At 42.3% G+C, this 27,800-nt stretch overlaps 1 protein-coding gene across 1 annotated transcript in view; it reads right to left on the bottom strand.

Moving 5' to 3' along the window:
* The window catches only part of LOC117957183 (RNA-binding motif, single-stranded-interacting protein 3-like), a 140,281-nt gene that overhangs the window by 58,153 nt on the left and 54,328 nt on the right, over positions 1-27,800 (bottom strand). Inside the window, exons 4-5 of the mRNA XM_034892779.1 lie at positions 6,396-6,553; positions 1,629-1,708 (exon numbers count right to left, since the gene is read on the bottom strand). Coding sequence (XP_034748670.1) covers positions 1,629-1,708; positions 6,396-6,553 — 238 coding nt within the window. The remainder of the gene's footprint in view (positions 1-1,628; positions 1,709-6,395; positions 6,554-27,800) is intronic.

The following is a 27,800-nucleotide window of genomic DNA, read 5'->3' as shown; positions in this document are numbered from 1 at the left end:
ACACACACACACACACACACACACACACACACACACACACACACACACACACACACACACACACACACACACATAACTACGAAGGGCTATTTGCTGCCTGTGTGAGAAACAGAAACAGCCTTGGGGTCCTCCGCAGTGTAACATCTGAGTTTGATAACAGAGGAATGTCCAGAGATCACCATTTAGCAGACAGCAACTCACCCTGTCTACATCCAGCCATTGGGAAAGGGAGAGATTTCACGGACCCTTTCAGGAGGGACCATAGTAGCACCAGACCAGAGCAGACCTTGTAAACTTAACTATTCTTAATTCCACAGAAGGATCCCCTCACTCAGTGCAGTAAATCTTCATGCTTGGCACAAGCCTGAACAATCCATTAACAATAATAAAGCCTGAGCGGCCGGGAGATAGACCCTTAAAGGGGAAGGTCAGCCTGATATTACAGCTTTAAAGGTTTCCTATTACTGCTCAACTTCAATATAACCACTCACCTTGCCTTTAATGGCCGCTGGCTATGCAGTGGCTGAGCATATATGGAGATTCTAAATCCAGTTTCTCTGAGATATTACTCTATAGTGGAGAGCGATTTATGGGTCTGTTTCTGTCCCGCTGGTTGGAGGTGTGAGTATAGTTAATAAAATTGCCAAAAGGGTGAAAGAGATCTCCTGTGTATCGCCCTGTCTGGCCCCCACGTCCTGCTGGGATGCATGGGAAGCTTCGAGCGCTGCGGTAACTGGCCCCAAAAGTGCTTAGGCAGCATGTTTTTTTTCATCCTGCCCTCTCCTTCTGACTCTTTCATATATTTACATGCCTTCCACCTTGCTTTTCTTTTTGCTAACACCTTTGTTCACCCCTACTTCCTTAGAGAGGTACTCTTACAACATTTCCAATGTCTCCTTTTGTTTTTAAACTTTTGGGACAGTAATGTCACTTTGGACCCCCCCAAAGAAGACACACTTCTATGCTAACACACAATGTGGTACAGCCTTGTCTCCCCATCTATCTGCATTTTGTGAAATGTTTTCTTACGCTGACTGTTTTCTCCTTGGCCAGCTTGTTCCACTGTCTAGAGAGTGACTGCAGAAAAGCAAGATAGGAAGGACAGAGGACATGGCAACAGAGAGCAGGAGCAGGAAAGGAAAAAGGGGAGAGTGCAAGCTCTTAAGTAGATTGCAAAGAACAGCAGAGAGGCATGAGTGTGAATATTAAAAGGTTTTTCTCCTGCCCGAGAAGTTTCAGTCTGCAGCCGCAGCACCACCGGGAAGGGAAAGAGAGGGTGACAGAGAGAGAGAGAGAGAGAGAGAGAGAGAGAGAGAGCGAGAGAGAGAGAGAGAGAGAGAGAGAGAGAGAGAGAGAGAGAGAGAGAGAGAGAGAGAGAGAGAGAGAGAGAAAGAGAGAGAGAGAGAAGGAGGACACCTATAGAACCGTCAGCTATTCAACCATAGCTACGACGGCTAGCTTCAGGTGTCAGAAACAACAGTGTACACAATCTATCAAGCTGTCCGGCAGATCTGCGATGAGGAATTACCATAATTGAATTAGAAAGGGGGTTTCTCATTGCAAAGATGATGCTTTTTAAATAAAGAAATAAAAGAGAACAATGTAAAGCAAAATATGTAGAGACTCACCTGGAATGCCGGGCGGGGTTTTCAGGTATTTTCCATTGAAATGCTGTATCACTACTTCACATTTCTCTGTGGACTCCATCCTGCAATAAAAAGGGATACATAGGGTTTCATTTAAAAAAAATACTTAGTATCCATTTGTAACAAAGGTTGAGAGTTCTTTGTAACTCCAAGCACTTAACCTTGACGCAATATGACGACACAAAGGGAAAAGGCTTGTGGTAAATGTACTAAATTGCTTGATTGTCCGAATGGTCGTTTTTTTATGGCACAAACCATGATGACAGTTACTTTATCACAGACAAGTAACCTATGTCATTCTCATCCACACAAAGGTACAATTTGTAAACCAAAATATATCACGGTGACTTGCAGACGTTTAATTATTTGGTTTGATCAACTAAACATTGCTTGTTTCCATTTTACAGTGGAATTCTACACACATGTACAATAGGCTGGTTGTGTAGTATCACTCTGTTGATTCAAAAAAGTCCAGTGAGAGTGTCAAGAGTCAAGTTGTCATGCAGCCTTTCAATAGAGAGAACACGCAAAAATGAATGCAGGGATGGAGAAGAAGTATTAGAATGAAGAAGGGGATAAGAAGGTATGATAAGGTTAGTGTTAGGCTTATGGATAGTAGTGACCATAATTTCCAGAGTGGGAGAAAGAGAGGTAGAACGAAGAAAGCACACTCACTCGTCCCCCCTTTTTCAGCCACTGGATCAAAAGTCTATGGGCAGAGCAGCTGACCAGCAGGCGGGCTCTGATCTCTCACATCATAAGCACACAGACACTAATGCCCATACACACATGTACAGAAGTATATCAAACACATTCCAATAGAATTTCATGTTATGGGTTAGTAAGACTTGGAGCCCTATCTTGCACCCGGCGTAGCAAGGCCCATCTCAAGTGTCTTTGCTATTTTAAGACCGTCCAGTGCCCACGTCATTTAAAATAGCTAATGCACCTGCGCCACTCGTTTAGGTGAATTCTCCGCGTATTGCTATCTTGAGGCAGCAGGAATTGATTGACCAAAACAATCCTGGTCTAAAGTCAATGACGCAGCATTTCAATGTTATTTTAACAGTGTATGAGTAAACTACGTCTAGGCTTATGCACAACGCACAGGGAAGCGCAGCAGCAGACAAACGTGCAAAATATCACAAATAAAAATATGAAAGTGCAAATCTGCCATCATATTACCCATGTGCCAAGGTACAAACAAACCTTGCTTTTCAAGGGAATGGGAGATGAAACTCTGATTGGTTTATTGCATGTTACGCCCAAAACACACTTATGAATTAATGAAGACACTAAGTACAACCCTTAGAACAGTGCGCCTGGCGTACGGACCCTTTCTTCTACCATCAAACTAGCAAAAATGGATTTGGTCACGCCCTAAATGCACCTAACGCCATGCGCTTCCTGCCGTGCACTTAGATAATTTAAACAGGGCCCTAAGAGTCTACGCTTCTGTAGACTGTCCTTTGTATGTTAACATGCTCACAATCAAATGGCTGACATACGGATTAAGTTTGTCAGGTTCACCGTCTTAGTGTCCCGTTAGCATGCTAACATTTGATAACTAAACAAAAACTACAACATGCTGTCTTTGTGTGCTGAACTGTCATTAGTTTAGCAGTTATGTAATCATACAACTATTGGTTGCATGAAAATGTTGATTTGATGATGGTGTTACATAAAAAGTCAGGGGACCACTGAAGTTAGTACAATTCACCCTAGGGGAACATGAATGTGTGTGCCGAATGTAATGGAATGCATTGTCTGTGGAACATAAATGTCCATGTAAAATGTTGCTATAAAAAAACACAGCCCCACGCATGAATTTAACCCAGTGTAAATATGTTACCACCCAGATTCTTTGATTTAGACTCACAAAGGACTCATATTAAAAATCAGACAGATTTTAAATGCAGCCTTGAGTGGTTGCTGTGCCTTTGCCTATGGTAACGTGCTCGTGGAAGGTGCAGAATTCATTGCTTTCCAGATTTTTTCGGTCTCACCTCTAAGAACACTCACATCATCCTTTCAGCCTCTGACATCTCTGTCCTCTGTCTCTCATCTCTTTCCTATCTCTACCTTCATCCTTTTTTTACCATAGCTTTTTTATCGCTCTCACCATTCCATCCATCTTACTCCTGTCCTGTCTGAACCTCTTCTTTTCGACGTCTCTCTCATTCCTACCCGTCTTTCAACCTTGGTCTTTTCCTCCATCTTTCAACGTTACCCACTCTCTCTCCCCCATTTCTTTCAATTTTGGTGCCCTCCTTTTCTTCCCGCCCGTCTGATTTCGGACACCCATCCATATCCAAATCTTTCTCACTTTTCCTCTCTTCTTCTCTTTTTATAATATGTAATCTTTTAAACTTCCTGGCATCATCCATCTCTAACTGACCCTGTATCCATTCCTTTCCCCCATATCTCTGTTTTTCCTTTGCCCACCTTGTGTTTGGGGAGACTAATAACCAGCTGGTGTGATTCAGCTGATCACTGATCACAACAACTGGCCTTCAACACTAGATCACTAGAGCTAACCAACTACATGTTAGATCAGTAAAGAGATCTGACTGATTAAAAAGAGAATGTATATAAATGCTGGGAATGTAGACTGAGTCCTTTGCAGCGGCCCGGGTACGAGTTCGACCCTTTGCCCTTTGCAGCGTGCCATCCCCCATCCCCCAGTTTATGTGCTTTTGTACTACATTCTCAAAACCAAAGCTGTTTTGATATTATTTGTTGTGGTGTTTTTGCTGTCCATCTTAAAAGGGGCTGAAAATCAAGTTGAATGCATCACTCTTCTCTACTCTTCTCCAGAGTTTCAAGTGATTCTCTGACTGGAAATGTTGATGCTCCGCTCCCCTCTCTACTCCCTTGCGCTTGTTATCCAACCTTCTCACACACCCTCTGGCTATTCATTGTCTGCCTCCTCCACAACCCCATGTGTCCACTCTTTAAAGCAAGTGAACATATAACAGCTGGGCAGACGAGAAGCAAATAAGGCACACAGGCTTTGAGGCAGTCTTAGGGAAACAAACCAGTCAGTCAGACTCTTGACCAACTTTCGGGGTAGCCATTCAGTCAGAGAGCCAGCCAGGTAGGCGGTGAGGCCGGCTGGCTTTTCTCTGTGTGCTGCTGGTTAATGGCATCAGGTGCTGCTGTCTGCAATGATTAGTGCTGGGGCTCGAGTAATGGGCTCTGATAACAGTAATGGATCGGCCCACAAACACTTAGCTCAGTTTACTCTCTCTAATGCCCCTCATGGCCCAGCCCTCAGCAGCTGTCTTTCTGTCTGTCTGTCTGTTGATACAGCTAACGGGAGCTCTACAATTCATAAAATAAATTGATTTCTTTCTTGCTCCTTTGCCTACATCTCTTTCTGGCTTGTTTTTCAGACCTGTACTTATTAATTACACAACAAAACCTTCTGTATCTCTATAGTGTTTTCTTCTTTTTCCTATCTAACCAAACGTCTCTCATTCTCCCACACTCACTCGTTTAACTTTTTATTCCTCAATCTTTCTCCGTCTCATACTGTCTTCTCCTTCTCATCACCTTCTCTTTTTCTTTATAATAACCTCTATGATTAGTTATTTTTAACTGCCCATTGTTTCACACTCCTGTCCCTCTCTCTCTTGCCACCTCACTCTCCCATTTCCATCATGTCTCTTTGTTCTCCCACTGAGGGCTGCTGGAACAGGTGGACTATGGCAGGTTGTTGCTGTGTTCTGCTTGTTGGTCTGCAGGAGGCTGCCTACTTGTCTGTGTGTGTACGTGTGAGAGTCTCCTAAGGTGTTTGTTTCTATACACGTGCACGCGTGTATGAGTCCTATCTGTGCAAATGCTCATATGTGTGCCAAGTGTGCCAAGTGCCTGTCTGTGTGTGTTTATGCTTGTCTGTCCTGCTGTAACCCTCAGTAATAGAGCAGGGAATAGGAGAGGAGTTCAGCCAGAGCAGGTGATTAAGAAAAATCCCTGCAAGATGGTGGCCTCCTCTGGGTAAACATGGGAGGAATGTGTGGAGAAGAATGAGAGCCTGGTGGCTGCTGCCATGGACAAGGACAGAGCAGTTTATGACTTTGGGGGATTAACAAGCTGAAGTGGAAACTTTTCTAAGTAGAAAAAGAAATAAACCGGTCAGTGTTAGGATTGGTGGTGGAAATATAACAGCTCTGGCTATACTGTAAGGAAAGGGGGGTTAATTGCAGGTATCCATGAATGTATGAGAATGTCCGGGCCCAAGCTACCATTTGTAAGCATGTGCGCACATACAGAAACACACACACTCTGATGCACAGGCACGGACAAAGACAAACTCATCCACTGGATGTCAGGCCTCTGCCAACAGTCTTGCCAAACAAATCACCTTTTAAAGTTTCCAATGCCTGGAGGCAGGATTCATCTGACAAGTGTCTTTTTTAGAGTGAATGTGTGTATGCACATAGTAAGTACAAGAGTTTGCCTGTGTGCCAGTGCACATATTTGGGTCCATTTGTGTGCACTTCAGTCTGTGAATTTGTATGTTTTTGCACAAGTAACATTTGCCCATCTGCAAGATTCCTTGTTACAGCTGCAGCGTTCATACCTGGTCTGTGTACAGGAAGGGCAGGGAGATTAAACGTAACCACAACATATACAGTACATAAAGTATGGAATTCAAATATGATCCAAGTGTAGTGTGAGGGCAATGTAATCCATTACTTAAAAATCAAGTATTGCTTCCATACAAGCAGCAACACTATCTTGTACCTGGCAAAGCCGACTCCTCTGCTGACCCCGTTGGCATCCCTCAGTATCCTCGTGGAGATGACGTGGCCCAGGGGCTTCAGCATGTTCTCCAGCTCCTGCTCATCCATAGACACCGGCAAGTTGGAGATGTACAGGTTGGTGGGGTCCTGCTCCTGTTGCTGCAGGGCCAGGAGTTAGAATAGTAGGGGAGGATGGATAGAGGAGAGGGGGGGGGGAAGGAGAGGAAAAGATGAGAAATAATGTATCACCAACAAGTGTAAGAATAATGAAATATGCAGATATGACAGATAGTGTCTATGCTACATTATGGATTTGTGTGAGTGGAAAGTATTCTGACAAATTATGGACAGTTTGCATGCTGTACATATTTACATGTAGTTGTAGTTATAGCGTGTGTGGTGTCTTTTGGGTGTGTTTCTTGATGAATCAATTTACGTTCAAAAGAGAGATAGAAACAAAAATGTAATAAAAATAAAAGTTGTGGAGTGTGTGTTGTACAACAGTGTTTTCTCTGTTGTGCCCAGAGGCTTGTGGTAGCTAGGTGTAGCAGCACAGCTGGTGTTGGGCTGAGCCTGAGGTACCTGTAGCAGAAGGCCCTGTGAGCTCTACAGTAGAACAGCTGGAAACAGCAGCCCCAACCACACCAGTCAATCAGTCACTGAGCCAGGCAGCCACCATGCCAGTCAACCATCCATCTATGCTACAAGTCAGCCAGTTTAAAAATAAGCATGAAACTTCATTATGTCATCCTTATCTCTAATTATGTATCTTTATGATGCTGTATGCGTGTCAGCACGTTCTTTTCTAACATTTAAAATTGTATTCAATCCAACCTCCCTCCCAGGTACTAAGTAAACTATCCAATCAGGCAGGCAGCCAGCCAGATTCCGATCTTTTACCAGCTCTTGCTTATCACGTCTTCTTTATCCAACATCATCTCCAAACCATTCCTCTAACAGCAGCAAGGACCACAGAAGGTAAAGCTAACAAAGGAAAAAAGCAATATCACAAAAAGCATCTATGCTGTGGTTGATGGCCAGTGTAATTTGATGATCAAATACTGCAAGATTTGCATACACTTTAGCTCACAGGTATTTAAAGAGGAATAATCTTGTATCAATCTATTTCAAATGTGGTTCAGTCAATTAAATGTATTTGACAGAAAGACAATTAATAGATGTGGATCTTTTGAATACATTTGAACGGAAGTTTTGAAGCTGCCATTGTGTATCTGAAGTTTATATATTTAAGGCTATGGTCTTGGCCTAAAGGTTATAGAAGCAACATTGTCCCCGGATCGACAGGATAAAGTCTGGGTGGGTAAAGTGAAAGAGCAGCACTTGTCCGTCCCTCATCACCACCACTGAGTTGCCCTTGAGCAAGGCCCTTGACCTCCAGTGGAGCAGCTCAGTGGCCAGCAGATCAGGCTGTGGTTGTACTGGGCAGCTTCCAGGTATGAATGTGGAACTGTGTGAATGTGACAGGTCGTCGTTGAAAATGAGAATTTGTTCTCAACCAACTTACCTGGACAAATAAAGGTTAAATGAAAAAATACATGAAAAGTAATATTTCTTATAGTCTGTTCTAGCTGTCTTGTCTAAAAAAAAATGCAGTTTAGATCAATAAAAAACAACAATACCAATTAACCAAGCCATACAGTATGTCTTTAATAATGTATAGACTGATATTGAAGCTAACAAAAATATGTTAATGTCATTGGTTCCTCGTGGCTAAGTTGTATCAGGCATCTCTAAACACAAACCTTAAGAACTGGCAACAAGAGAAGAACAGAAGCAAGGGCAAGTCAAAAAACTAACTGACTTTTGCCTGAAGTAATTTACGAAAGTATGCGCATAACTATAATACAGTTTTTATATCTAGACAAGAATACTACACTTTACTTTACATTCAGTTGACTTGACTTTAAATAAATGCCTCAAAAAGATAAGATAAGTGAATTTTCAGTGATCTTTTAAACACGCATATGCAGTACTGTAAACAGCAAAACAAGTACAGAAGTCTGTATTTTTCTCAGTCGGGGGTTGTGGAGATAGCTCAGTTGCAGCCTGCATGTAAACACTGTCTTTGAGAATCTTTACAGACTCCCTGTGCCTAGCCACAGGCAGCACTGTCTCACTCTGTTATGTTTTGCTTTATGTTGACGACGGAGGAGGTTAAGGAGGAGAGGAAGGGCCTCAACCAGTGTCCTACCTCCATCTTTCCATCTGTCAGAGGAGAAGACTGGTCCCTTCCCTGATTAATTAGCCGTCTTATGTGACAGGACATGCTTGATCTGATTAAAGCCTTTGGGAAAAAGCCGGTGCCTGAACGTGAAAGCAGAAAAACCTATTTCTCTTTTAACCAGGAACTCAATTACCAAATGAAACCCCTCCTTCTTCTGCAGGTTTGTTACATTTACGGGCTTCTGAAAGAGCACACAAGAGTTTGTTTAACACAGGATTTTTCAGTGAATGACGCTTAATTAAATCTGTCCGCGAAAAATGTACTGTACACGTGTCACTCCTACTAAGTCCCTTTGGTGTAGCCATGCAGCTGTGCTTTCCTTTGAGTTTCATCGGTTATGTGAGGCGATGTTTTTCAGGATTATGTCAAATAGGCTTCGTATTCCAATGCAGAAAGGAAGGCTGGATCAAAGCGTTAACTGACTGACTTAGTCACTGGGCTAAGTCAATGATACAAGAGTATGTGTGTGTGTGCACGCATGGGAACGCACTTTGAAAGCACTTTCTTCTATAAGCATGTGACAGTACACGCGGTAAAAGAGTGCGACAGAATGTGAAGCGGTAATTTGTGTGAGTGGGCTAATAGTGGAGAGCTCCGTTTTCTGGGGGATTATCGTGGGGAGGCCTCAACTACGCACGGCCGCCTCGCTAAGTTACCTCTTTGATGACGTTCCGCACCACAAAGCCCTAAATACCCAGATGAGAAGGTTACGAGGAGGAGTGGAAAGAGGAGCATTTTGACGGGAGGTGAGATGGGCTGCCCCATTCCACAAGGAGATTTAATTTCCTTTAATGTCAGCCTTCGCACACGCTCTGCTGTCAGGCTATGAATGAAACGGTAATTGAAGTGTGTGTGCATGTGTGTACCTGTGTGTGTGTGTGTGTGTGTATATATATATATATATATATATCCTATCTCAAAGTAATTATGCACGTGTTCCATCAAATCTATACAGTGTTATGCTGTGTCTTTTTTGCTTAATGTGTTTATGCTTCCCGTCTGTGTGTGGCATTCGTGTCTGTCCTCTTGCCATTGACCAGTGTGGTGGAAGGCTAATGGAAAGGCTCCAGGCTGCGCTGTACCTTTGATGAACATAATTCCTTCACCTTGCCACCAGGAGAACAGGAGGGATCCAGTGACAAGGGGTGGGGGGTGGGGAGACGATGTGTCATTTCCCACTGACGGATGGCCCACTCGCTAGAGCTGACAGCCCTGTAGCGGTTATTTCATTTCGACACCCTGCTCTGTTTACCTCACTGTAATTTCTGAGAACATTACTATGCGACAGGGGAGGGTGAGGGTGTGTGTGTGTGGGGGGGTATTAGTGGAGAAAAAAAGGGCGAGGATCTGGGTTAAGCAAAAAAAGAAAGAGAAAATAGGAGTTATAGATCACGGTGCAAAGGTGAAAGAGTGAAAAGGTAAGAAATAGAACGCTGAGATGCAGGCGGCTGACATGACAGGCAGATATAACACATTAAAGGGAGCCCTTGTTGCCTTTGACAACGCTTGAGGGGAAAAAAGATGTCAGCTGTTAGAAGTCTCACGTTCCGCCTATGGGGCTCTCAGGGCTCTATTCATTTAACTGATAAAAGTTAGACGGATAGATATGTGTCTTGACTCGGGGCACTGCATCTAACGCCATGTTGAGGCTCGGAGCTGCCCTCACTCTTCTCATACTACATCTCCCACATTCCTTCACCCCATTCTGTCTTCCTTTTCTCCCCTTTTCATACCACTGGCCTTTCCATATACTCTCTTTCTCCAAACTCTTGTTTTTGTCAACACTATTAATTTCTTCTCAATTAGGCGTCCTCCCTCTCTCTTCTGTTCTTTCTACTGCTTCCTTTACACTTTACATCAGTACACTCCTACTTGTCCTTCCTACCCCACAATTGCCCTCTCCCTTCTCCTCCACCCTTCTCCTTGCTCCTCTCCTCTCTCCATTCAGCTTGCTCAAGAGATTAGAGCTGTACGTGTAATTGGCTCTACAGGGCTTCTCAGCTGCTCCTCTAAGCACAGGTACACAATCTACGAGGTTGTGTGTGCATGAGCGTATATAACCAATGCCAATCCTTAGTTTTACACCTCACTATTCCCTCCCCTCAGGTATCCCACTCTGACCTGTTTTGTGACTAACCAGCAGGCGGAAGGAGCACAATTAAACGAAAAGACAATGGGGTTCTCTGTTGTCTGGTCGTAGAAAACTGCAAGGAAGCAGTAGTTGCGTTGTTGCTGCTGCTGTGAGGTTGTGTATCTGACAAGTTTGCAGATGCCAGAGGGAACATTCCAGTGCTATTGTATATAGGCGGATGATCTGCACTCAGATGTTGCTGTGGGAGCCTGAGTCTGCAGAATGCATTCAAAAGGCAAGAGGGCCGACCAATTGGAAGGAATGAGTAGAGGGATGCTGGATCAGGGAGTTGGAGAGAAGAGAAGCATATGAACGCATCAACTCACTTCAAAAGCTTGAGATTAATTTGTGAGGAGCCAGAAAATTCGGAGACAAAAAGGTAACACTACAAAGGAGCTATCATTCTGTCAGCGGGCTAGTCAGCTGGTCAGGCAACAGCAGGCAAAGTCAGGCGGGCAGCTTACTGCCCTTTGATGAGCGCTTCCACATTTACTGTTGCCACTGATGAGCGGAAGGCAGGTTCACTCTACTTTTCCCTTTGTAGAGGCTGTTGTCAAATGCTTTCTCAACACTCTGCCATCCTGTCTGTTATCAAGCCCCTCAGTGACACTCAACTTCAAACCCCATCCACATCCAAGACTTTACATTACAGTGTTTCCTCATCACAGCCTGCCTTTGTCCACTGTAGCCACTTACTGGGGAAACAGAACCACGCTACGATTTTGTGGTGTGGGTCAGAGTTTGGTGGGAGACTTCGGTTTTGTAAGTTGCTGCACATTAAACAAAAGGGAGCTTATTTATCTATCCTGCATAAGTACATAAGCAATTTTCAGCACAGGAGAAATGTCAGTGTGTTTTCTACAATGGCTACATGTTGTCATCAAAGTCTGGTTCTAGAGGCAGACGGTGAAATTTTGAAGGCTTGAATCCTCTCTCTGAATCTGCCACACATCCTCACAAACACGCTGAGATATACAAACGCACATTATAATCCAACATATGCACACATTTCGCTGACCAAGACGTGCTCAGTTACAGAACAGTATGATACAGAGTAAAAGAAAGATGGCGAGAGCGCAAGCTGGTATTGCGTGAGGTCCTTCTGCTGCTCGAGGAGGTGTGTGTGTGTGTGTGGGGGGAGGGGGGGTATCCACATTCCTGATTCAAACCTTCTGTTGGAAACACAGGGCTGTGAGACGAAGGATCTGTGCCATCACCCAGGGCAGCCATTTTCAATCCAATTATCCATATTACGTCTGAACAAACAGCCTAAAACACCTGTCATTTAAACAGGGCTTTAATAGAGCTTTGATAAACAGGTATTGGCAAGGGTTTAAGATAACAAATGCACACATACCATGTAGGTATACAGCTGTTGGTGCTTAAGGAACTGAATGAAAACAGATTTTTCTGTTCTAGATAACATCTTTGCTCTAATTCATAATTTGAATCACTTTTGGGGGTAGCATCACAGTATTCACCTCAGCATGTACACCTGTAGGTTTGAGAGTGTTTAAAAAGAAGTTACGAAATTGTTAAAATGTTACACCAATTTTAAGCATGTTTTCATCAAAATTTGTACGAGGATAAAAATCAAGACGATGTAAGAACATTACAGCGAGATAAGCACTGTGATAGAACATCACATGGCCTATCTTTATGTTCCAAAAATGATTTATTTCCCTTTCCTGTGTATTGGCATTATATGGGCACAGTCAGTCTGCTTTCCTGATCAGTCATCATCCACACTGTAAGCTCCCAAACAGATGGTTGATTTTGCCCATTAATTAACCTCTCCGTATTTTCACACAAAAAAGTAATTTGAAGTTTGTCACAGGGCACAAAGTTTTTTTTTTTTTTTTTTAATTATGTGTTTTTCTCATAAGATAAAACTAGAAGAATATGAAGCTCAAAAGCGAGATTAGAGGTTCACCTTGCTCACGCAGTGTTCCATTTGGCTGGAATACAATGCTACCTGATTAAATAAAAATCTTACAAATTACCATGCGTTGCTGCAGAGTACAGCTTAATACATCACATTATTCAACTTTGGATTTCTTCCCATGAGTGCAATCCAAGCCAATGACAACTAAGTGTGTCCTAGCGGCCCAGAAGCACTAAGGTGTTTAGTTTGGTTTTAAGATGTACACTCATTCACTCACATAATTAAACACACTACTCCTGCACAGATCTGCATCTCATACATGCACAAATCCATAGCCAATGCACATGATTGCACACACAAACACGCACGCACAGTCAATCTTTGTCTTATTACTGCTCATGGAAAATGGCTTTCTCGCTACTCTGTATTATGCTGAGATGATAGATGCTGCGAAAGTAACAAAAGTGGGTGATACATTATTGAGCCTTTGAGTTTGCTAAAACAGCGTTGGGGCTTTGTTCTACTAAATCTCTCAGCTGGGCTTACGTACTCTCTGCTGGCATAGCTGGTGAAATATTCATCCCAGTATGAAGCAAAAAATTGGTATTTGGTATGTACTTTCATTTGCCATTTGACTGCACAGTTCCATGTACTGTACATTTCAAGGTACAGGAAGAATGATGCACTGTATAGGGGACATTCAAGGTCAAACTACTGATATTAATTTTAATATGGTACGATATCTTGCCACTTAAACAGCTTGAACCCCTTAATAAGTTAAAGTGTAATGCTGATTTAACTTTGTATTTTTCCTGTCAAAAAATCCCATGAAAAGACCAAAACCAACAACATGGCCTATCAGAACCTATCAAAGGCATTCATTTTTTAAGGAAATGTGAAAAATATAGTCTTATTGTCAAAAAAAGTAATTTCATCTGGGTTAAGCAACAGCAGGGAGCTGTGATTTTTTTTTAGCAAATGCTACTCAAACTGGAGCAAATAGTGCATTTGTCGAGTATTTTCAGCTGATTTACAAATATTTGGTGCTCTGGTGAGTTTGTGGCTCTTTGAAATGTGTTTTTAATATTTTTTCTGACAACACTGAAGGTGTTTGGCAGAGCAATGAGCTCCATTAGTCTTTTTCTACAAAAGCAACGCTTTTAATAGAAGAAATCCATTGCAGATTTTGGTATTTTCAAGGGATTTGTTGACAAGAAAAAAAGAAGCAGCCTTATTGTCTAATCTTTCTGACCATATTCATACCATTTTAAATGTTATTTTCCATATTTTACAGATGTGTGATGGAGGGATCACACCTTTACTTTGCAAAACAGACATAACACCATTAAATTATGTCTGCCATCGATGTCATGGCTCATACATTTTGATGCCAGGTTAATGTGAATTTAAATGGGTCGATATGCGCTTCACCCGCTTAATCACGACCCCCTGATTTGATTTTGTATCTCCCTCGGTGAGCTAATATTCCAGAGATTAAAATTTCATGTGGAGCTCATATCAAAAATTCATTATTAACATGGAAGATGGGCACACCCGCCTTACCCCTGTGCTACAGCAAAAGGATACAAAACGTATGCATGCATAGTGGGCAGACACACATGCATGCAAAGATACTCTTTGCTACGCTCCCCGAGGACTTGAGGTCAAATTCATCCCGCCTTTGTAGAAAATATTAAAGAATTTCCTCATAAGCTGTTGTTATGTCCTCCTGTCGTGTTCCCTCAGCTCAGGAGTACACAACATTTACAAATGTCTTCCCAGTTTCATAATATATTTTCATCACCGTAACCTTCATATTTTTCCATTACGGTGTTTGCAACAACAGCTCATTGTGTTGTCGCCAGGGTAAATGCATTTTTCGGTCTTATGCATCATTCATGATATCATTTCTGAGATTGAATTCCTCCTGGCTGACATCATGTGGAGGTGGAGAGTGCTGGTGACGGTTTTGGTTTTGGAGAGGACGAAGGGGGTGTTACTAGGAAATGGTGGCAAGCTGTTTGATTTCCACGATTGACAAACATGGGGAGCTCTGGGGGCTGAAGCAGGAAACCCACTGTATCTGTAAATTACAGATCACTTTAAAAGTGATCTGTAACAAGACATCTGTACAAGAGCTCTACCCGTTTTCTCTTCTGCCTGTTTTGTCAATTTGTCTGTTGACATAGGAAACCCGTATAACCTCTCTTTTGCAAACCAATTCACCAATTTTCCTCTTTCATTGTAGTGCACATAGTTGAGATCCTTTACTTAAGGCAGAGATAAGACAGAATACCAAAATCACCACATGACATCCTGTAACTGTTGTATAGGGCAGTGTGTCAAAATGAGGTTTTTACTATTTAGTGGAAGCTTTCGCCCCAGGCACCAAACAACTTAATTTAATTCCATGGAGAACCAGTGGGACTCAGTAGTATTTCTGCATGTTTGTGGGAATAAATGCTTTAAAAAGAACAAAAGAACAGCTTGGCTGCGTTTGTTTGGGCACATTGATTTTATCAAGGGGCAATGTGCACTAACATTTATGCATGTTTGCTTTCCTACTGGTGAACACACATGAGGATTGTACTATTCCCACCTCGCAATGCCATTCACGTAAGGTCAAGCCTTTCCATTCAGCTACTGTATGTGGAGGAGTGGTAATTCTGATTATTGAACTATAGTGAGTACCTAATTCAACTACTCAAAGTAGTGAATAAACTCTCAACACTTAAAGAGCTGTGATTTTATAATTCTGTTTTTGTGTCTTCTCTCGGGAACTGTGAAATCCAAAGTGGTAGACCACTGACTTTTGCTCTGCGTTATTATAGCAAATAGAGCTGCACACCCAGGAGCTGTGTTGTGTTCCATAGTATACATAAACAGTACTCCTTGTTCCATGTTCAGGAAATGTTGGTGAAGGGAACTTCCCTCAACAAATTCCTCCATTCGGAACACCCTGCAACGTCACCAGGGCAGGTTTCACTTTCTATGTGCATTACCCTGGTAATGTAAACACCTTGGATACATTGCCGCAACTGTGGAAATTTTACATTACCAAAATGAATTATTGAAACAAAACTTATTAACTTATTTAAATTACAAAACTTATTCTATTGAAATGTATGCAACTTGTATATAAATGTGATTTTATTCATTTACAAGATGTATGGTTTAATTCCAGTGAGACGCAATGACCATGGATGTATAAAAAGAACTGGATACAGCATTCGAGGCGGAGCCCCGTAAGAGCTCAGTAGCGCATGGAGCCATCATGGAGCCATCATGGAGCCATCATGGAGCCATCATGGAGCCATCGTGGAGCCGTTATGGAGCCATTATGGAGCCAAAGATTACCAGGATCATCAACAGTGTTTCTGCACCGTGTGGCCCATAGAGCAGGCAGACTTGAGACCTCTGCTGGGCGAGCCGGCTACTTCCAGTTTAGTGCTACTCTAATTTAAATGGGGATTAAAGGATTTAATTACGCGGTTCTTATATATTTTCCAAATGTTATCGGACCAAATGGATCAAACTGAGCGAGCCATTTTGCTGGGGTTGTGACGCTCAAAACAAAGTAATCAATTAATTTTCAAACGTCTTTTCCATGTAAGTTAAGGTAGTAAAGTATTGACAGGCCGGGAGTTGCGATTCCACTGTTTGGCCCCTCTGTTCAATTTGCTATAAAGCCTGGCCGCTCTTACTGGGTGCCTGGCAATGACTGATGGGTAATCTTGCTTGTCAACTTTTGGCAAACTGATGAACAGTTGTTCTATTCATCTTTAAACTGAGCATTTTTGCTTCCTAGGGTTTGGAATCCTACTTAACATGGCTGAATATCCTGTGCAGTATACCCCTTTGCAGAGGTGTGCTAGGTGATTGGAATGCACCCATGGACTTTAAAAGGCTGTCCCTACACGTCGGTGGTTCCCAACCAAGGAATTGTGTACCACAGAGGGTTCTACAGATGCCGGGGTACATGCAAAAGATTGTGAAGTAGCTCAGCTACAAACTAGAAATAAAATATATTATTATGGTATAAAATAATCTATGTATATATATCCACATTGCTGTATTTAGGTGGAAAATAAATACACAAATAGGATAACAAATTGATGTGAGGGTGGTCTTTCGCATATTCACTGCGAAAACAATAGTGAACAAGTGTTCAGAACATTTCCAGCTTCAGCCATTCAAGAGGCTTTATAAGACCAAATATGCTTACATTTTTTTTGAGAACTACTCCTTTAGGTTCCGAAGATCACAGATTTGCTGCACAGTGATATGTGCACTAAAAACTCAGAAAATGCTCATGTGTCTCCCAAAGGCTCTATCTTAATCAATGCATGGTGTTCCCATAGCTATTTTTTATCTAGTTGAAAAAGTGGACACACAGTATGTTGACAAGTCAGATTCCGTGTTAAGATGACAGTCAGGATGTGTGAGCCTTTTAGCAGAGTGGTACAGCATCATCAGAAACCAGGGGAGTGACAATCTCTTTGTTTCCCAACACACTCCATCACCTGCTCTCCAAATGGAGGCACAATGCAATTTTCACTTATGAATCTACTGCAAAGCAAATAGCATACGCTGTTTGCCTGCTCCACAAACACACCGTGAATAACTACCCTGGGTCATGGACTCATTTGTTATTCCTTAATGTGCCACTACTCACCGGGGAGCACTAAGGCTGCCACGTGAAACTACACTGTGATGTGAGCTACATATGTCTAACTGTAGCAGAAATACCTCGCCTTAGCGATCTCGTATCTGCCCAGCAAAATGACAACATGGTGGAGGCGAGAGCCGCTGAAATATTGAAACATATATTAAAGAATTATTTCTCAATGGAAAACAGCAACAACAAAAGTAATAAAAAAGCAATAATGAAAGTGTTGTGCGGGTGAAAGCCACTCAGAACAAATCAACATTTATGTTACATCAGTCAGGTTCAGTGGTGGAACTGATGCAATCATTTTCAATTACAAAACACTGATCTGGAGTATTAGTTCCTTCCCTATCACAAAACACAGGTTATTGATGCTGCCATGAACCAGGTTTTGAATGTGAGAAAAACAATACCTGTACATACTTAATACTTTTTCGAAATGTGATCTTTCAAACAAATTAAAAACCATGCTTGTTTGATTGTTTTGAATACTCATTAATCTATTTTTAGCTTGAAATGTTGAATATATTTCTTTGCAAATGCAATATGCCGTTGTAAGTTTATTTGACAGAGATGACAGAGGGATCATTAAAACTGGTCTTACTCAGGCGTTAAAGGAGAATTCCGGTCAATGTCAACATGTAGCTCTGTTTTTTTTAAATTTGGTGTGCTGTCACAAAATGCAGTACGTGTTACAGAAAGGCATAAACGTTGTGTTAATTCAGCCAGTGCACATACCTCTGTTTATTTCCTGTTTTCCAGTGAGGTCCACACTACTCGATGGTCACAACTTTTATACTTTTCTGTCACATCTTCTGCAGTCAGATTCACTTGGAAGGTATAAATGCACATGGCTAAGCCCTGGTAATGCCATTTTGAGCATGTTTAGAGGCTAAAAACAAGTTTAAAACTTGCCATGTTCAAGGATGTTTAAGCTTGTTGGGTGCAGGAGGATAACTCGGTGTAGATTGTACCAATTGTTTTAATTCTTCTTGCTACCGACAGTACTCCAAATTTAAAAACAATGAAGCTACATGTTGAAATCGTCTGGAATTCTCCTTTAACATGACAGTCCTCTATTAATACAGTTGGTTATAGTTAAAATCTCAGTTCATATAAGTCAATGTGCCCACAATAAATGATCATATAATGAGGTTTTACCACATGTGTTTATGAAAAAATGTTGCTAAAACATGACAGAAAACGCAACAGTGTTGACAGACAACCAAATAATTTTCATTTGGTGAAAACTCGGATAACTCTCCTCACGGGCTTCCTCTTTCCGGAGAGGGAGGGCAAGACACAATGGGGAAAGAAACAGAAACAAATGAAAGAAAGAAAAGCCTGCTCTTTTACCTAGAAGTTGGTAAAGCCATGAAGGCAGAGAAATGCGTGAGAGGGGAGAAAATAGTTAGGAGGGTAGTAATAAAAACACTAATAACTGCTCTAGCGCTTTTATCGACAGGTGGAGTTGGGATGGGGCAAATAGACCTGTTAACAGCAATGTGCAGGGGTGACAGAATGCTGTTATAACTCATTGAACTCATGCATAAATTAATGACATTTTCATTTCACATGTAGCATGGTGTCCCAATGGTAAGCACTGAGGCCTCACAGCAGGAAGGTTCTGGGTTAGAATCCAGCTTATTCCGGGCCTTTCTGAGTGGAGTTTGTATGTTCTCCCCATGTTTGCGTGTGTTTCCCCGGTTTCCCTCACCATCAAAAAACATGTACTAGATTCTCCAGTAAGTGCCCTTGATCAAGGCACTGTCTCAGATCTGGAGTTGGTCCCCGGGCAATGTAAATGGCCCCTTCTCCCTTGAGGGATGGCGTAAATGCAGAGAATAAATATTGCTAAATGTATGTGACAATAAAGTACCTTTGCATATTCAAACAGTTGAAAATGTAATAAATTCTCCTGAAGAGTGAAACAATTTTTGTGGGCCCCTTTTTCTTATGATATTGGACTGTATCTTTGCTTTTAGAATAGCTGCAATGCAGGAGCGAATGAGAATCCCAAATAAACAAACACACTTTTAACTATGCTTTCATGTGTGCATGTTGGCTCACCCTGTTTATCCTGTGTTCTATCCTCCAAAATTAACGTCCACAAGATGTAATTAAGTCCATTATTAGATAGGGCAGAATGTAAAGTAAGGTCAGCTGCGATCTCTGAACAAACAGTATCAACAAAAGGTTTGAAGGGATCTACAATGGTGCAATTGTTTTTGCTGTGATCTCAAAATGAACCACACAGGTATCTCCTCAAATGTTTCCATGTTTAGACATGTTAATGAAGAAAATCCTATATTCTTGAGGAAGATAGTCCAGTGTGAACCAGGGATGTTTGACCTTGATCTAGCGTCTGGTGGTTGTACCTTTTAAATCATACAGGTACACCGATGTGGATGAACAATGTCAATTAGGTAGCGGGTGCTTGTGTGCAGTAGGTACTGTATATAAGTTGCAATAAGGAGTATTACACAATGCTACTAAACTAGAGAGGAAGTGATTTGTGTGGGAGTGTAAACAAAGGAAAATAGGAGGCAGGACCAAAAGAAAGGATGTGAGATGGTTGCTGGGCAATCAGGATGAGAAGTCCCTGGTTTGTAAGCCAACAGCATAGGAGTGTCTAGACAGATGGCATGGGTCTTGGCAGCAGAGACAGGCACATCAGTGTCCACATGACAGCATGACAGACTGAGTGAACTCTAGACTCTGGAGAAATAGAGAAAGGAAAGGAGAAAAAGGACGAGCATCCTACAAGACGGAAGTGAGTCACCTTATCCAGAAGTCATGGGTCAAGATTGAGAGAAGCGTAAAAATCCCATGCAAGGGGACTTAAAATAAATCAGTCATCTGATGTCAACACCTGCTTTATGTCTCCGGATAATTAACTGTCACAGTTACAGTGTAGGTTTTGTCATTTCCATAATCACTCCATCATTAATCATTGCCATTAAAGAGGACATTATCATGGTCAATGCCATTGCCATTGCAGTCAATATCGCCTTGCTTGTACCAACGTGCAACAATGTTTTGTCTGTGACTTAAGTTAAAAGATACTAAAAACTCAACAACAGCAGCGTAGGAAGTGATGTTTAGGCCCATTGCACAAGACTGCACAATAAACACACCAACATAAAGTAGGATACACCAGCCTTCTCTATAAATCCTTCAACAAACTGCCTTGGCTCATCAGTGTGTTATCTGGACGGCATCTAATGAGCTCTTAATTTGAGAGTGTCTGCATCATTAACAGGGACTGCCGTTTGATGCCATAGCTGTCAAAGAAGACTTTCATCCTAACATGACAGCAGGAAATCTGTGGCGTTCATGTGTGTGCATTTGTATACGCATATGCATATGTTCAAGGATCTTGTCACACACTTTGTTTGTGTGCAACAAACTATTTCAATAGGATAATGAAGAAAAGTAACTAATGAATGATTCCATGCTGGAGAATGTTCAGGCACTGGTTGAAATAAGGTATTTGGAGAGAGGAGCAGAGGTGTCAAGGCACATACAGGCACTAAGAGAGTGAGAAAGAAACTGAGAGAGAAATGTGTTTACCCTCCCAAACAAGTCTTAAAAAACAGGGCAGTCCAGTGCCCTGGCTTCTTTCCCTGGGCAGTCGGCTGTAAAAACCAATCACGATTACCCTCAACACTGGTAGCTTGCTAGTGTATGAACAGTGTCATTCTATGTAATGATATCAGAGATTTCTATGTGGGCCTGCAGGTGTCAAACATAACTTTAGACAGGGAGGAGAAATTTGTTACACAACGTCCTTTACAAGACCAACCAAGGGAATTAACGGTCAACACGTCATAGTGTGATTAACAACACCTACTGTATGTCCTTCCATTAGCCCGACCTTATTAGGTGCGTGTTGCATGATTACAAGGTCTGCCACTATCGTGTGTTTCCACCATTACAGACTGCAGCAATTTGTTTGACTAAAATATTTGCAGCTGTTGCTGTGAAGAACTTTTTGTTGTTGGTTACTGTTGTTGTTATGTTGTTGTTATTGCCTTTGGATTGACCTCAAGGCTGCCCGGCTACACATTCTTGCTTTCTTAAGTGTGAAGGCTCGCCATGCTCTACTCTCTTTCGCTACTTCTGTCTTTCTCTGCCTCTCTCACCCTTCCCTCACTCACATCCCTGGCTGCTATAATTAGAGTAATAGGAATCAGATGATGCTGGCTTAATTGGAAAGGAATGCAGACGGGGCTAAGGGGGTTTTCTGCACGGGAACGTCAGCTGGAAGAGAATCCTTAAGATGGGAGGAATGGTGGAAGACGAGGTCCGCAGTCATGCATTTGGCTGCTTTGTCTTTAATGAAATGGGCGTTGTAAACACACAAACAAATTATGAGGCCTGATGAAGTCTGGATGCTGTCGCATGTTGGCAGTACTAGGAGTATGATGTCAGGTAATTGTCAAGCACTGAGTTAGGCAAAACATTCAAATTACAGGAGTAAGACTTATAAACAGCAATGAGTCAAAGTTGAAATTTAATCTTCTCATCTGACAGTAGCTTGAGCTTGGGCAGAGCAACACACAAACATTTCATAGTGAGGGTTAGGGAGCCACAGGGTGATAACGATACATATTGCATGATGAAAGTTGGATACACACTTGCCAACAAAGAGCCAGAATATTAAAGGTTAGAATCCATTGGTAAGAGGGCAAGTTTCATTTAAACTGTGCCAGAAGCAAATTGTTGAAAATAAAGTGGAAAGAGATGGTGTGAGAGAGAGAAAGAGTGAGAGAGAAAGAGAATGAGAGCAAGAGAAAGAGAGAGTGAGAGACCGACACAGAGGGAGAGAAGGACGTAGGCTGGCTTTATTCTGCTGAAAGTCACAGTTGAAAGTCAGCCTGATAGTTGATAGTTGTGTGCGGTGGTGTGGGAAGAGTATTAGATTCCCCGCAGGCGCTTGCAGCTTAATGAAGGAAAGAAACACAGGCTTCAGGAGCTGGGAGTTCCTCATCAAACACTGCAGTCGGCCTCCTTTTCAAAAGGGGGCAGTGTTGGCTCTAATGTGGGTGTGATTTTCTGAGCAAGTGTGCGTGCATGTGGTCTCTGTTTATCTAGTTAAAGAGCTGGAACTGCATGACGTCCACAGAGGTTGTTTTAATTATCCTGACAATCCCACCTGCACAACTCATTTTCTACCACCGGAGTTTGCACCACGTGTCTGGTGAGCCAATTAGAAAGGTTCATTTGTCAGGTTCAAGCTCTCCATCTCCGTCTACATCTCATTACCCTTAACATGGGGGTGGCAACCAGGGAAGGCTTGGAAAAAACATTGTAAGCACGCCTCCATCTCTCCGTCTCTCACACTCACTCTATCTGTCCATGTGGGCTTGAAATGTGTGCATGCAGCTCTTTTGTTTTGCCAGGCACTTGCTGCCGGACTGCTTAGAGCCTTTGTCTTCCTGCGATGCTCCCCAGATCTCAGTTCGTTACAGAGCGTAATTAGCAGGGCGCGAGCGGGCTCCCTAGCTGAAACACAAAATTCATTAAATTCTACTAGCTTGCTTTCTCGCTGGCACGCTCTCCTCGCCCCATCTTAATCTTCCTTCCAACCCAAACTTTAATTCTCTGAGAAAATGTTTATGGAAGGAATAACTACATCCACCCTCATATGCAATAACAGTTTTTCTTTCCCAATGCTGTTTTGTAATGTGATCCAAGGTCAGGTCTAATGAGTGTCTGGCTAATCAGATGCAAGGTGGTACAGTGCCTCCGTGATGAGTGAGGCAGGTCAAAAATGAGACCAGTGCACTTTCTCTCCGTCCATCTCTCTGTGTGCCTGCCTGCTTCTCCAGACAATGACCAGAATCATTTCCAGACTCCCTCCCACAGTCTCCCTCACTACTAACAGGGCCACACAAAACAAGGTCATTCAGACCGCTGTTAAGAGGAAGATGTATCATTTACTGGGAGATGGATGACATGTCTCTGCAAAAAGCTTTTATTTTGACCAGAAGTATTACTGCAACCCTCCAGCTCTCTTTCCCCCCTCCCCTCTAATTGAACAAGGAGGCAAAAGACAACTGCCACTTGAGCCTCAAAAGAAATTGCCTCTTCAGTACAGTGGAACATACACAAACCACTGTTGAAAAGTGGGTGTATTCGTTCTACAACCTAGCCTTAGAGGGCTGAAGACAGATGGAGATGGGCATCCTTGATGACTTATCTGGCCAATGGTGCAAAGGGCAGTAAACCTTGCCCCATTTCTTTCAATGAAGTTCCTGTATGACAGTATTATACTGCAGATTTATTTTTAAAAAGAGCAGTATGAAAGCAGAGTAAACAGCATCAAGCAACATCAGTTTTCATTAGCATAAAATAACTTGCTGCTGGTTTCCAAGCCTCCAACAAGGCATGCTGTAGCAGATTTGACAGCAGACTAGAATACCTAAAGTGTGTGTATGTACATAACGGTGAGAAACCTATACATTAAAGGTCCCATGGCATGAAAATGTTCACTTAGCATATTAACATTGATATGCGTTCCCCCAGCTTGCCTATGGTCCCCCAGTCGATCAAAATGGCAATAGGTGTAAACGGAGCCCTGAGCATCTTGCTCTGCCTTTGAGAAAAGGAAAGCTCAGGTGGGCTGATCTGGAATCTTGCTTCTTATTAGGCCACACCCCCAGCCTCCACCTTGCCCCCCCCCCCCCACCTCTCCCCTTCTCACTAGCTACAGACACAGAAATGGCACATACTAAGTAAAGCTCACTGTGGGACTGGCTCTTGTGGCTGTAATTCTGCACCAAGGCTGAATTTCGGGGAAGATACTTCAGATACAGTATTAGGGGACCACTAAGTCACAAATAAACGCATGCAAAAAGCACCATGTCATAGGACCTTATAATAACCTTTAAAAAGGTTGCTCATTACATAGCTAACGTATCTTGTTTAAGCAATAATTTAGTATTTGAAAAATAGTTTCTAATTTATTTCATACAACTTTCTTCCAAACAACTTTCATCAGGTATGTACAGCATTATTATATGGTATAGACAAATGACACACTTGTAACACATACAGGTGTGTCAGCAATAACAATAAATAAAAGCAAGTTTAAACCCCAGACAAGTGTGTGTAAAATTATTTTGTGATCGCAATACAAGTAAAAAGTAGATCCTGAGAGCCAGTGTAGCGCATCCCAGTCTACTACAGTACAGCATTGTGTGTGGTATGAGTTTCAGGTCTACATCAGTGCTGGTGAGGTAGAAAGAGCAGCAATGTAGCTGGGCAGATTGACAGCTCCTGCAGGGCTCTAGGACCAGATGAGTGCAGCCAGTGCTCTCGTGGGTCCAACACCTGCCAGATGCAGCGGGATGTGATGGGGTGACAGCAGGGTATCAGAACCATGGTAACCCCCCCCCCCCCAAGCCATCCCAGAAAGAAAAACGTCACCAGGGCTGGCGGAGAGACAGCTACCACTGGGACTTCCACCTCGCTGCCTAGCATTAATTTAACCTACTTGACGGGTGACCGGCTGCATTAACTTGACATTTGCTTGTGCACAACAAGTCAGTTGGCAGAGGATACCGCCAAATTAGCAGCACCATCATAGTGTCACAGAGTTAAGCAATGAGCTTTTATAGTCCATGTATGATTTTTTTTTTTAAATCATATTATCTCTTCATCACAGAGATGATGAGTTTTTAATTAGCCATAGAATTATCTGCATCATGAGCGGTCACCTTGAAAGGGCAGAGGCTGATAACAGAGTTGAAAAATGAAGTAGAGTTAAGCAGAACAAAGGAACAGAAAGTAAACACTACATAACAATGTGCTCAGAGTGCAGTCTATTATTATCTAAATCTACATCAACTGAGACATCAAAGCAAATATCTAAGCAAAAAGAAGTCCAGACTCCAGTATATGAACTTCCACAGCTCCCACGAGTCCTGTTCTCAAGTCAAGTCCACTCAGTCCCATTAGCAAACTGCGGGTTTTGCAAATGTCTAAAGCTATCCAGGCAGGTAGCAGTCCCCAGTTATGATAATAGTTTCACCCAACTCTTTGAAGCCACACTGGCCGTAATGGCGTCTGAAGAGAGCGATTGCGGGGAACAACCCTCAAGGGGCTCATTAGTGAGGAGCGGAGCTATTTGAAGAAGGCCATGTATGGTGAAGTGCATGGAAAAACTGTGTGTGTGTTTTTTTATTACCACTGTTTTCCTGTTACAGAATAAATACACAAAAGTATTGAGCTGTAAGAGGGCACACTGGGACAAGCTGGTGGACTGTGCTTGTGGGCAGCAGTAGTTGGCAGGAATGCCAGAGAGCTGAAGTAGCACCATGAGCCACACGAGGGAAGCCTGGAATGTGATGTGTTTGCATGGTGCAATGGAGACAGAGAGAGAGAGAGAGAGAGAGAGAGAGAGAGAGATAGAGACAGAGAGACAGAGAGAGATGGTGAATGTGAGCGGGACGTGGTATAGCCATAGGATGCCATCTCTATGCTCCAACAGAAGCTCACGGCAGGATTCTGAGCATGGTGCCTTCCCGGATATGCTGTGACTGCACATGCTGACAAGTACATTAGACTTTGACTAATGTTACGTCAATCCATTCCTCGATGACAGCGTAACCATGACAGGGGGCTGCTGCCTGTCTGGAGAGGACGGTTTCCTATTGGACCTCAATGAATTTGATAAGAAAGCTTTGAACAATTGGTCATGGGTAAGGTTTCACCTTACATGCAACACTCTGGGATGCATGAACTTGTAGCAGTAAGTATATAGTGCCTAGAAAGAACATGCCTTAACGTGAGGCTAAATGGTTTCATATAATCATTTTAGAGCTCTACTTGCTGTTCAAACAGCCTAAGTTGGAATATAGTTCAACATGCATCAAATATCTCAATACAATTTTGATATTGTTTTTGCCGATGTATGTGTCAGAATATTTCATCAACTTCAATTGACCCAAATCCATACAAATGACTAAAAAGACTGTTATGAATCAATTTTTCATCTCCATTTTGTCACACACGGAAGAAAAATAAAAGAGAAAGACGAAATCAGCAGTGCAGAAAGTGCCAGAGCATGAGGTGTTCGTTAACTGGAAGATCTCTTCCTTTAAAAAGACCCCCAGCATTTACATTCCCCTAAACCCTTGCCTTTCAAGCCAAGCCTGCTTTCAATATCAAAGCTTCTTTTGAGAGCCTCTGGTGGAATGATAACACAGAGAAGGGGACTTTAGTGAAAATGTAAGATCTTGAGAAGAGGGAGAGATGAGGAGAAAAGAGACAGAGAGACAGAGGGGGAGGGTGGGTGCCAGACAGACAGCATATCAATCACCGCTGTAACTCACACAAGTATTCTGAAGTGAGGTGATTTAAAATAAAAATGTTTTTAAACATGCGGGCAAATGTGAACATGATGCCGAGAGTGTGATAAAACATCATTAGGCAACCATGAAAGAGTCTCAGAGTTTTTGGTGACAATAGGATCCTTCTGTCAAATATGGTGAGGATTACACACATCGGCAGGGTGAAATGACTTGTTTTCTGTCCCCCGGATGAGATTGGTATGCTTGTATGTGGACCTGGACGGAGGCTTGCTTTACATGTATGTGTGTTTGAACATAAGTGCACAAGTATTTGTTGTGTATATTGCAGGAATGGGTTCCAGCTGAGTGCACCTGGAAGCTGTTTGAGATAAACTCAGGCTGTTGGGGATTACTTGGGACAGTGCATTGTGCATGCCAATCTGTGTACACATGTATGCATTTGTGTGTGAGTGTATGTGTGAAAGTGTGTGGTTTGCAAACCTTCATTTATATGTGCATATGTTAAGGTATTAAAGAATATAAAACAAAGCACATAACCCCTACGAGAAAACAACGTAATTGCAGGCTGTAAATAAGCCAAAACGCTGACAATGTTCCAGTGAAGACTTATTATTTTTGATGGGGCCCAAGTAAAAAGAGAATCCAAGTTTATTACCTTGCGTGATGAAAGATAGTTTTCCTTTGTATTATTTCACAAATTGTGACTGTATTCGTCAGGCTTTTAGTGCACTGTTTGCATATCTTATGTCAAATGCAGACCAGGCGACTGTTGTTAAACAAAAGCAACTATGCAACCATGTGGCTGGGTTTTGTTTTTGGTTCTGTTTTGTTTTAATCCAATTTGTTCCACTTGGTCCTGTCGAATCTGATCATGATCTGCTTCTATCCAGCCTTAAATTGGTTTTACATTTAGATCCCAAAATCCCAGAGGAGGAAAGTCTGTATCATCTACCCTAAGACCCTAAGGATGGATAAAAAAAATAAAAATAAAACTTAACATGAACCAAAAAAGAGGAAACCTCAGGAAGAGCAACAGAGAAAGAATAGCTCTACCAGCATATACTGACGTGCAATTAGGGCCGGGTACTGAATTCAATACTTTTTGTGCACCGATCGAATTGCCTCTAAAGTATCAAAAAATGCCTCATCATTCAAT

This window comes from Etheostoma cragini, chromosome 14, assembly GCF_013103735.1.
Source record: "Etheostoma cragini isolate CJK2018 chromosome 14, CSU_Ecrag_1.0, whole genome shotgun sequence".
Classification (NCBI taxonomy): domain Eukaryota; kingdom Metazoa; phylum Chordata; class Actinopteri; order Perciformes; family Percidae; genus Etheostoma; species Etheostoma cragini.
Note: the sequence above shows the minus strand (reverse complement) of the source record. Positions and strands in the feature narration are given on the sequence as shown.